At 43.7% G+C, this 12,352-nt stretch overlaps 1 protein-coding gene across 5 annotated transcripts in view; it reads left to right on the top strand.

Moving 5' to 3' along the window:
- AUTS2 (activator of transcription and developmental regulator AUTS2) overlaps positions 1-12,352 on the top strand; it is a 1,079,640-nt gene that overhangs the window by 737,509 nt on the left and 329,779 nt on the right. For all 5 annotated transcript variants that reach the window (XM_087717194.1, XM_087717195.1, XM_087717197.1 and 2 more), the window contains one exon: positions 2,608-2,637. In XM_087717194.1, coding sequence (XP_087573320.1) covers positions 2,608-2,637 — 30 coding nt within the window. The remainder of the gene's footprint in view (positions 1-2,607; positions 2,638-12,352) is intronic.

The raw sequence follows: 12,352 nt of genomic DNA, 5'->3' as shown, positions 1-12,352 counted from the left end.
GCAATGGGAATCTGTGTACCATGAATGAATGAATGAATGAATGAATGAATGAATGAATGAATGAATGATTGAATGATTGAATGAATGAATGAATGAATGAATGAATGAATGAATGAACGAACTTGTTTATTTGAGCATTTAATATGTGATTGTATACTTTGGGTTAGAGGTATGCTGAAACTTGCAGAGGCATTCTGTGGGCAAAAAATAAAGTTGAAGTCTTAATCCCAGTTCATGAGCAAAGTTGATAATCCAGGCTATGGTACTCTGGGCAAGACAGTAGCCGAGGTAGTCAGCATTGTCCAAAGACAATTTCCGTGGCCATGTGACCAGCATGGCTATTCGCCAAAGGTGCACAGAATGCTGTTCCCACTTAACTGGTACCTATTTATCTACTCACATTTGCATGCTTTCGGATAGTTAAGTGGGCAGCAGCTGGGGCAAATAACAGGAACTAGGCTGTGATGTTTCTCTGTGTCATATATGAGTGTGCATGTGGGCATATGCATAATGGTTATCTTTTGAGAGCTGAATGCAAAGAAATTTCATTTTAATGTATGCTAATTAGTGTACATTTAAAGTGACAATAAAGTGTTATTCTATTCTATTCCATTCCATTCCATTCCACTCCAATCTAGCTCAGTGGTTAAAATACAGTACTGCAGGCTACTTCTGCTGACTTCCAGAAGTTCTGCAGTTCAAGTCTAACCATCTCAAAGTTAACTCAGCCTTCCATCCTTCTGAGGTTGGTAAAATGAGTACCCAGGTTGTTGGGGGCAATATGCTGCCTCTGTAAACTGCTTATAGAGGGCTGTAAGGCACTGTGAAGCCGTATATAAGTCTAATTGCTATTGCGATCGTTACCCTTGCAGCATTAAACTGGGAAAAATTTTATGATTAATTTTAGGCCAGTGCTTCCTTTTTTCTCTCACTTGCTAATCGTGTATTGAGGATTCTGCAGGATTGATAAGAATAATTGGGGAACTCTTTAGGAATTCTATGAAGACTTGTTGAGTCCCTTTTCACATGATTGTGTGCATCTCATATATTGCTCTCCCATAACCATATTAATTTCAGAAGTGTTTTATTAGTTTACAATATTTTGAAATTATAAAATAATTAATCAGTCTCTGTTGCAGCCCAATTGATATATGTACTAAAATCAGTTACAGGTAGTCCTCGGCATACAACTATTCTTTTAATGACCATTCGAAGTTAATGACAACATTGGGGGAAAAAAGTGACTTATGACCATTTTTCACACTTACGGCCTTTGCAGAATACCAAAGGTCACGTGATCAAACTCCAGATTCTTGCCAACTGACTCATATTTATGATGGTTGCAATGTCCCTTATGATCCCCATTTGCGACCTTCTGACAAGCAATGTCAATGGGGAAGCCCGATGTACTTAGCAACCGTGTTACTAACTTTAACAATTGCAGCAATTCATTTAACAACTCTGGCAAGAAAGGCTGAGCCATGGTGGCACAGTGATTAGAATGCAGTTCTGTAGGCTACAGCTGCTGACTGCCGGCTGCCTGCAATTTGGCAGTTCGAAATCTCACCAGGCTCAAGGTTGACTCAGCCTTCCATCCTTCCGAGGTGGGCAAAATGAGGATCCAGATTGTTGGGGGGCAATAGGCTGACTCTGTAAACTGCTTAGAGAGGACCGTAAAGCACTGTAAAGTTGTATAAAAGTCTAAGTGCTATTGCTAAAACTCACTTAACAATGATGGTTATAAGTCGAGAACTACCTGTAAAGATTTACAATTTACAACAGTGAATTTTCCTCCTATTTGCTATAGAAAATGTAGAGTCCAATCTAGTGGTGGGATTCAATTTTTTTTTTACTACCGGTTCTGTGGGTGTGGCTTGCTGGGCATGGCTTGGTGGGTGTGGCAGGGGAAGGATACTGTAAGACCTCCATTCCCTCCCCACTCCAAGGGAAAGATACTGCAAAATTTCCATTCCCTCCTGATCAGCTGGAACTTGGGAGGCATAGAATAGATGGGGCCAGTCAGAGGTGGTATTTACCAATTCTCTGAACTACTCGAAATTTCCGCTACTGGTTCTCCAGAACTGGTCAGAACCTGCTGAATTCCACCTCTGGTCCAATCCCCTTTGAACTCAACTTCTGGATTTTTATGAACATGTCTATGCAGGGTTTTTTGCAACACTATGTTGTTTGGCATTGCCTACTTCCAGGGTGTTGTTTGTTGACTTTTCAAGCCCTGGCATTCCCTGATCATTCTCCCATCCAAATACTAACTGGGCCTGAATCTGCTTAGCTTCCATGTCCAGACAAGGTCAGTTGGATGCTGAGATTTCTCCTAGTCGAGCTAATTTGGGCAAAACGTAGGGAAAACGTTGACCTTGAATGGAGGACAGACTTGTTCCATGTAATTGAGGTTGTATTTGATATTAGTTAGACCTGCTGTGGCCCTCTACCGGGTGGGCCATTTTCAACCCTGCGGAAAAAACCTGATGTGTTCTGGAAGATTATACCTCTCTAGGTTACACCCTTGAAATGAATTTTCATTTAACACCAAAAGCTTTCGACATCTGTGGATTGTTTTTGAAGGTAATCTCTTCCTTTCTCTTTCAGTGTGACAGCGACAGTGATCAAGAAGAGAAGGTAAAGTCAGTTTCTGGTGTCTTATTCCCCCTTTTATGACTGTTTCTGATATGGTTCATGGTTCTCATATTTCCTTTTAGCTCATTGGTGAATTTTAGTCTGAGATGTGTAAAATGTTTGGCATGCTAAATCTATAAGCTCAACATTCCATCATGGTCCATGCTTGACCCAAGATGATTTCTTCTCTATCGATCTATTGCAGGGGTGTCAAATTCAATTTCATTGAGGGCTGAATCAAGGTTGTGTTTGACCTCGGGGGGTGGGGGTGGCCAGCTCGATATAACTCGTCTCAGGGCACCTGTGGTGGCCTGAGTGCTCTGCCAGCTAAAACAGGCTCCCGAACTCTGTTTTCCCTGGCAAAGGCACCGCGGGCCAGTCCTTCACTGTTTCCACGGCGGCCCCGCGGGCCAGATCTAAGCACTCCATGGGCCAGATCCGGTCTGTGGGCCATGAGTTTGACACCCCTGATCTATTGGATCCATAATTCCCTTACTGTAGTAGATTTCAATAGCTCTAAAGTGGGAATATCCTGTTTGCCCCTTTGTTTGAGGCGTAGAATGTCCTATGATTCTAGACAGTGACCCAAAATGGAGTCAAGCATACATCTGCAACACCTACTTTTAAAACCAGTGTTCTCAGTCTCTGCAACTTTAATATGTGTGGACCTCAACTCCCAGACTTCCCAAGCCAGCATTCTGGGAATTGAAGTCCACACATCTTAACGTTGCAGAGGTTAAGAATTGCTGCTTGGAACCAAGGTTAGGTAATTGGATCACATCTATCATCCACTTTCAACATCCCTAACGGCAAGAGATTGTAGATATTTTAATCCAACTTACAAAATAACCTGAATTTGTTATGCATTAACCTAACTTGATGTTGTTATTAATGACTTGAAAAAATATTTGGTTGTCTTCTGGATGATGGGGCCATGTAGTTCATTATTTAGCTTTGACTCCTGTGTCAGCATTCTGGCTATTTGTGCAAATTCGGTAATTCTGCTGTTTTAAATACAGGTGGTCCTCGATTTACGACCATTATTGAGTCCAACATTTATGTTGCTAAGTGAGGCATTTGTGAAGTGAGTTCTGCCCCATTTTACAACCTTTCTTGCTATGGTTGTTACAGTGAATCATCGCAGTAACGTGGTTGTTAAATGAATGGCTTTGCTTGTCAGAAGGTCGCAAAAAGTCTTCACGTGACCCTAGCACTCGGCAACAGTCATAAATATGAATCAGTTGACAAGCATCCAATTTTTGATCACATGACCATGGTCATGCTGCAATGGTCATGTATGAAAAGCGGTTATAAGTCATTTTTTTTCCAGTGCCGTTGTAACTTCAAACTAAATGAACTGTTGTAACTCGAGGACTGTCTGTATTGACTTTTCTTTTGTAGTATATTGATGTTTGACAATTGGGTGGTAAATGTTTTATTGTGTCCTAAAAAGTTCTTTTATTTGCAGAGTGGCTTCACAAAACACACTGGAATCTATTTCCAATACAGATCCATTGGCTGCAAAATATATTCCCTTGGATCTGCACCATTATGTTTCTTTGGTTTAAAACACTGGACATCACAGAATGAATACCATTCATACAATATAAATCGTGTTATGCAAGTGTTCCCCATACCCCAGGCAAAAAAAAAAAGCTCCATGGAATTGTTAATATATAAGTGGGCATGACACAAATTAAAACTGCTTTCTCAATCCAGCTAAATTACTACAAAACTAATTAACGGGCTACACAGCTTTCATTGACAGTATTTTTGTTTGGAATGCAAGCATGATTAGTGATCTTCTTGTTGGGGAATAATGTTGGTATTGACTATGGTATCTGCAGTTTAGGAGCCATAATTTTGTCAGCGATGAAGCAAATCTTGTGATGTGGCAGTTCTTGGTTTATTTTATTTATTTAGATAGACATCTCACCAATCCAGCAAGGCATGGGAGCCAAGGATAATTGTGATTTACTCCTGCTTGTGCAAAATAAAATGATAGCAGAGATCCAGTGGTGGGTTTTTATTATTTTTAATACCGGATCTCTTGTGGAGGTGTACGCATCCAGGTAAGTGGGTGGAGCCTCCCACCGCTACTACAAGTTCGCCTGATCTGGGCCGAACTCGGAACAACCCACCTCTGCAGTGATCACACTAGAACTGGACTGTAAAAACACACACCCATTGCACCTTTTTGATCCTATTATTGTATGGGTGATACTGGGGGGAAGGGTATTTGGGCTATGTAAGGCTGTTATATAGGCTTAACACAGGCAGTAGTTGCTCATGTAAATCAACTTTTTAAAAAACCAAGTAGCGCATCAAATCAGTTGTTAAGTGAACCATGTGGTCGTTAAGCAAATCTGGCTTCCCCCATTGACTTTGCTTCTTGGAAGCTCACAAATGTTGGTCACATGACCCTAGGATGCTTCAAGCATCTTAAATAAATGCCAGTTGCCAAGCACCTGAATTTTGATCATGTGAATGTAGGGGATGATTTCATAGTCTTAAATGCGGGGAACCAGTTGTAAGCCACCTATCTCAGTGCCGTTGTAACCAGGGGTGGGCTTCAAAAATGTCAGCAACGAGTTCTCTGCCCAGTTGTTGGATGGGCGTGGCCATGGTGGGCGTGGCCTTGTCGGCCTCCAAGGGGGGGGGTGCTTTTCACCTTCCCCTGGCTCCGGAGGCTTTCCTCGAGCCTCTGGGAGAGTGAAAACTGCCTCCCTCAGGATCAGAAGGCCCTCCAGAAGCCAGAAACAGGTGTTTCTGGCCTTCTGGAACTTCCAGGAGGTCTGTTTCCCCCTGTCCCCAAGCCTCTGCGTGGGCCTGCACTTACCTCGCATCCAAAACGGGCTGCATGGAGACTCCTGGGAGGGGCGGGGTGGGGTTGGATTGGGTGGGGCCAGCCAGGGGTGATATTTGGAGGTTCTCCAAACTGGCGATAACATTAGCTACAGGTTCTCCTGAACCTGGGCGAACCTGTAGCAGCCTGGTTGTAACTTTGAAAAGTCACTAAGTGAATGGTTCTAAGTCAAGGACTATCTGTCGTCCAACCAGAAGTTGACTAAAGCATGGCCCATGGTCAGCCACACCTCCAAGTCTAGAAAGGGATGCAACTGATCAAAGGATTTCCTGGCCACATTTGCTAGATGGTGATTATGGATCTCACACAACTCACCTTGAAGTCCCAGATTCTTCTCCCCATTCCCCCCACCCCTTGAGTCCTTCGATTTCAAGGTGTTTTTGATTTCTCCCCACCCTTCACCAGGAGTGATGAATTCATTCTGCATGAAATTTTAAAAGAAACCTAGGTCGCCTTCTTAAATTGAATCGGTTCCCTCTAGAGAAGGTGCTTTCAACCCTTCGTGCTCCGGCGTCTCTCGGCGGCGTTCTAAGAGTTTTGCATTCCCTTCATTGCCAATTCCACCTATGTTGCTTGTTCTCTTAAAAAGAAAAAAAAAGGAAGGAAAGAAAGAAAAGGGGGAAAAAAGCAACACACCATCATTTGAACGGGTCAAGCATATTCAGATGAAGACAAATGGCGCTTACTTGATTTCTTTAAAATCAGGAAATGAAAAAAGTGGTCCCTGGAGAAATCATGTTCTGCCTGACTTCCAAGATAGACCCGAGGCGTGGACTGCAGATAAGAAACAGGCATTCGTCTTTCCTTTCCTTCGGCTCGTTTTTTCCCCCCTTTCTTTTCTCTCTTTTCTTAAATCTCCGAAGGACAGTCGAACTGTCAGCTTCCTGACATGTGCATTATCCATGTCATTTTAAACCAAGTGACCTGGAGAAGGGAAGACTCTGGCATGACGCGATAATGGTCTCCTGGATGAAAACATAGACTATAAAGAAGAGCGCTGTGTTATTGCTTTGTTTAACTGACAAGTTGGAACTTCCTTTCATTCAGACAGATAGTAATCGCTGGGATTTCTCTTTTATTTTATTTTCTTTATTTATTTTGGTCACCTCCCCCCCCCCTCCCCGCTTTCCCTTGTCTGAAAATGGCAGAAGCTTATAGGATTAAAAGTGAGGAAAATCCCAAGAAAATGAGACAGGAGATGACAAGCTGTTTGGCCTGAGCCTAAAAGAGAAAAAATAATTCCTTTTCCAAGCAGGATTCGTGAAAAGTCTCTTCAACAAGGTCTATCAAGAAGGAAAGAGTGGAAGAACTTGAATTCTAACTCAGCGATGTCCCATTTATGGCTACCGTACCCCAAATTATATTAGGGCAGAGGTGTCCTTGTTGTCAGGGTTCCAAGTAACATCCCCAACGAAAGAAGACTCTGAGGCTTGAAGTTCTTCAAAGTTCTATTTTATTAGAGATGTCACATTGGCACATGTGGGGAAACCCAAATCTGAAAGCTTCCAGGTTTTCCCCACCCAAAAGAAAGTCTAAGTCCCTGCCCAGCACCCACATGTCCATCACATGGCCCAATCAGTCATCATCCCAACTGGAGATGCCTCCCAGTCACACCCCTCCAGGTGCAGAGGAAGTTGACCTTGACTCTCTGAGAAAGGAATGTTATTATGACTATATTTCTCCCATCAGGGCCGCCCGAGAGGATTATTAAGTGCTGGAACAAGACTAATGTGTTCCTCCTCACCTACACATGGACATGTTAGGAATATAATCTAAAGGTTGGGTTGGCAATATATAAATCATGTAACAATGCTATACCTGTTTCTTTAAATTATACTGTAAAATGTGATTGGTTGCTGTTTCCTCAATCGACCATAAGAGGGAGCCAGAATGACTGTTAGCTCTCTGTTTCGTTAGATGCTGGGCTGATCTGAGTGTTTTGGAAGCTGGCTGTTAGAAAGTGCCGTGAGCTATTGTAAGTTTTGCAACTGCTAGCAAACTTTGTGTACCGGACTGTTTGTATGATTATGGACTATGTTATTTGGATTATCCCTTAACTGGAAGACATTGATGACTGACTGTCTTATCCGTGTATGACTTGGACTGTTTGATGGACTCTGATACCTCTATTTCCACGAAAGTGTCTCTGATGGCTGGTTTGTGTGTTCTCCAACACAACTCTCACAACGCTTCTCTGAATGCACTCGCTCTCCCAACGGGGAGCTTACCTTAGAGGACACATCACGTTTCTGCTTTTCCTTGCATTTTTTGAGATCCAGATTTTTGAGATGACATTTCATAACCATTCATAAACCGAAATGAAATATAAAATATATTCATAAATGAAATGAAACAAAACTTCCAACTTAAATAAGCAATGAAATTAAAATTCAATAAATTACATAAACAACTGTTCACCGAGTTTCAGATTAATAACAAGGCTTCGAAGCAGTTTTGCTATACACACAACATATGGAGTATGAAGTACATATCCATCCAAAAAATTTCTAAGTTTTTGTTTTGTAAAAATTTTTTTAAAAAATTCCCCTTCATGGGTCCTCTTTGAGCTCCATGGGCCCCAGAACAATGTACTGGCTACACCCTCCTCTCCTCAGGCCTATCTCCCATACTCCATATAATAGCAATAGCAATAGCAGTTGGACTTATATACCGCTTCATAGGGCTTTCAGCCCTCTCTAAGCGGTTTACAGAGTCAGCATATTGCCCCCACAGTCTGGGTCCTCATTTCACCCACCTCGGAAGGATGGAAGGCTGAGTCAACCTTGAGCCGGTGAGATTAGAACTGCTGAACTGCAGATAACAATCAGCTGAAGTGGCCTGCAGTACTGCACCCTAACCACTGCGCCACCTCGGCTTTAATCCCCTTCCCATCTCCTCACAGCATCAAATGTGGCAGGCCTGAAGTCCCAATGCAAAAAAATGGCTTCCAGGCCTGACACTTGTATTCGTTTTTGACCATGTATTTTTTTCTGAACCAGCAAGGTGGCAAGTCTCTTCAGCAAACCCTTTTTGTTTGAAGTGGCATGAGAAAAAAAATGAAACGCTAGAGCTGTGCGCTCATTTTTTTTTTCATTTTGTTTCGTTTCGCTAAAATCCCACAGCTTCTTGGATAAGAAGTGAAACAACTTCAAGGAAAAACACAAAGGAAGTCCAGTTGTCGCTTGAAAACACACCTTAGGGACAACCATGACCTGGATGACTGGGAATCTCCACAGAGACTAAAATCCCACAGGTTTTGTTTTGTTTTGTTAAAATAAACTTAGAAGATGTTATTTGTAGCTCAGGGTTGAACTATGGGGTCCTTGGTGTTCTCTGAGCTTGGTAGTTTTCTTGTAGATGTTTTATTACCAAACTAGGTAACATCATCACTGAAGCATGGATGATGTTACCAAGTCTGGTAATGAAATGACTGCAATAAAACCACCAAGCTCAGAGAACACCAAGGACCCCATGGAAAACTAGCTGAATAGCTAAAGGAAATAAAATAACAACAACAACAACAACAACAATAATAATAATAATTCCAAAATGTGTCTGCTGGATTTTGAATTAATAACCTTTTGCATATTAGCAAAATGATTAATATTAAAGAACAAGGCAGTGCCTTATAGGAGTTCTTAAACCAAGGCAACTACTGTTTTAAGTCTGTAGGCATTCTCAGTCTTTCAAGTCATGGTTGTCCCAAAGGTGCTTTTTTAGAAGTCAGTTGGACTTTCTTGTTTTTTTCTTTTTCTTTTGAAGACATTTTGCTTCTCCTCCAAGAAGCTTCTTCAGCTCTGACAGGTTAGCGGGGGAATGGAAGGATTTATATTCCTTACAGAGGACTGGTCATTTGCATCCTTTTAGAGGGTCGTTGAGGCCACTTGGAGGTTTATTTGTGTCCTCAGGGTCACCTGAGTAGCGCCCCTGGTTCAAACAAAAATTGCAGACTACAGGAAGCAGGAACACTATTCAGGTGACCCTGAGGACATAGATAAACCTCCCGGTGGCCTCAATGACTCTCTAAAAGGATGCAAATGACCAACTGTCTGCAAGGAATATACTGTAAATCCTTCCATTCCTCCACTATCCAGCCAGAGCTGAAGACGCTTCTTGGAGGAGAAATGAAGTGTCTTCAAAAGAAAAAACAAACAAACAAGAAAGTCCAGTTGCCTCCTGAAAAAGCCCCTTTGGGACAACTACTGTTTTAGTTGAGAATGGAGGTTCCTCAGTGAAGTATCTAACCAAAAGACTACTTTCAAACCAGAGCAGGAAAATGTGCCCACAGATTTGGTGAGTGTGACAGACCAATCCAAGCTCCATTCCTTTTTAAAACTTCCATCAGGTGGAACTAGCTCAACCAGTCACCAAAGAAAGTGGAAAGGGTAATCTAATGCAGTGGCCACCAACTGGTGGTCCATGGACCACCGATGGTCCGAAAGAAAATTTTGGTGGTCTGCAGAAAAAATATTTGCATTGTTTATGTTGCACTAAATCAGGGGTCCTCAAACTACGGCCATTGGGCCAGATGCATGCAATGAACGTTTGTGTTGCTGCAGAGAGTCTCCCCCTTCGGGGTCTTTTTGTGCGGGTCGGATGGGGGCAAACATTCTAAGTTGGGGTCTGCTTTCAGCCTCCTGGTGTGAGGCTTTGGGCGAAGGCTGGAGGGAAGCACCGCTGCTGGCAAAGAGCCGGAAGGCCGTGTTCCAGTGGGACTGCATCATAGCCTGGAACTGGCTGACCATCTCAGTCTGCTGAGCCTCCAGGTGCCGGTACCTGGCCTTGCACTCCTGCAGGTTTTCCCTCTGCTTGGAAAGCCTATGTGTGTAGTTCTCGGTGAGGTGCTTCTGCTGAGTCTCCTTCTCTGTCAGATCCAATTTGAACTGAGCTGTTTTGCCAACTCTTTCTCATGGTAGCTGCTTAGTTCCAACAACTGCTTCTTATTGGGTCCCTAAGGAGCCTAGGTGGGCAGGGGAGGAGTGGCTGGGAGGGGGGGGGGTGAGTATAGGCCAGCAAGGATAGCAATAGCAATAGCAATAGCAATAGCAATAGCAATATAGCAGTAGACTTATATACCGCTTCATAGGCCTTTCAGGCCTCTCTAAGCGGTTTACAGAGAGTCAGCATATTGCCCCCAACAATCTGGGTCCTCATTTTACCCACCTTGGAAGGATGGAAGGCTGAGTCAACCCTGAGCCGGTGAGATTTGAACCGCTGACCTGCTGATCTAGCAGTAGCCTGAAGTGCTGCATTTAACCACTGCGCCACCTTGGCACCCCACGATACGAGTGACATCAAGTTAGCCACGCCCACACAAACAGTCTTTAAGCAGATTCATATTAATGGTCCACGGGATTTAAAATTATGAATTTAGTGGTCCCTGAGGTCCAAAAGGATGGAGACCCCTGATCTAATGCATCTGGCCTCCTCTGATGAACTCTTAGAGATGCCACCATTCAGGGTGAGAACTTCATCATGCACACAACGAGCTCAACTAATGAGCCAGGCTGCTTCCTGTGTGTTGACTAGCAACAAATCGCTCTTGCGTGTGCTTTCCTGGAATCCGAGCAAGAAAAGGACAGGCAACGCGGTCCAAATCTTTCTTCTCTCTGCAAATCGCCACCCACAAGAGGCTCCTGAGGCGGGATTGGTTCTGCGGTTTGAGGAGAAATGGGATCTCCCAGGTCTCCGAGGCTCCAGACTTCGACTGATTTCTGGCGATGATTCATTCCACCGGCTGTCACTTTTGTCACTCCACAACTCCGTTTGTCATGGGTAACAAACGCTTCCCTTTCTCCACACCCGCATGTTCGATTCAGTGCCACGCTTCTTCTTCTTCTTCTTCTTTCTCCCTCCCTTCCTCCCGGCCCTCCTCCTTTTTCTTTTTTTCTTTTTTGGAGCGGGCCCGTTTTCTGTTGAAAATTTGTATTTACTTTGGGAATGTAATTTGTTCCTCACGGATAATATGACCCTTAGCAGAGCTGGATCATGGGTTAGTTGAAGTGATATTTTCCGCTAATGGTAGTCGTACATCATCGCTGTCAGCTCGGGTTAGGAGGCGAGCACGTTACAGCTCCATTTTACCTCTGCAGGCATGGGGGATTATTTGCCATGAGTGAGTGTGACATGACCGCACTACAGAGTGCATTAAAATTTTACTAGCTTCTCCGGCAACTTCCCCACTTCGGCTCATGCTGGAGGCAGGCAGGCAGGCAGGCTGATGGATATCTCCAAGGCCCTCGCTGCCTTCACCAAGGAGACTCAATGTCAGCGGCTGGGCTGGATCTCGGCAGCTCCTTCTGTTCTCTGTCACTTTGCTCCTGACGTCCACGGCTGTCCTTTGGAATCAGCCTGAGCTGTCACCAGTGTGTGGCAGAGAATGTGAAAAGGTGACAATATTGGGGACAATTTTAACACAGGGAAAAAGAAGAAGAGGTTAGTGAGGTCCAATTAGGCACACTGTCTAGAGCAGGAGTGTCCTATCTTGGCAACATGAACGCCTGTGGACTTCAACTCCCAGAATTCCCCAGCCCAACTGGGCTGGGGAATTCTGGGAATTGAAGCCCAGAAAGCTTCAGGTTGCCAAGGTTGGACACCCCTGCTCTTAAAGAGTAAAAAAAGAGGGAACAGTACATACAGTTTTCCTCTGTCTGGGTGTCAAAACGTGGGGCTTTGTATGGTACCAGTCTGCACAGTAACATCTTTCTGGGTGCGGAGCAGCTTCCATCACCTACCTGATTTTAATTTTATTTCCATTTTTTTTTTATTTCAGTGAGAATCTAGTGTGGGCCATCCACAAATGTCATATCTCTATCCCTATTCCTATCCTCCCCCCACCTCTGTCTGTCTGTC

Source organism: Thamnophis sirtalis, unplaced genomic scaffold (genome assembly GCF_051295495.1).
Source record: "Thamnophis sirtalis isolate CommonGarterSnake01/CBP01778 unplaced genomic scaffold, rThaSir2_p1.2 scaffold_6, whole genome shotgun sequence".
NCBI classification, from domain to species: Eukaryota; Metazoa; Chordata; class Lepidosauria; order Squamata; family Natricidae; genus Thamnophis; species Thamnophis sirtalis.
This window is presented reverse-complemented; position numbering and strand designations above follow the sequence as displayed.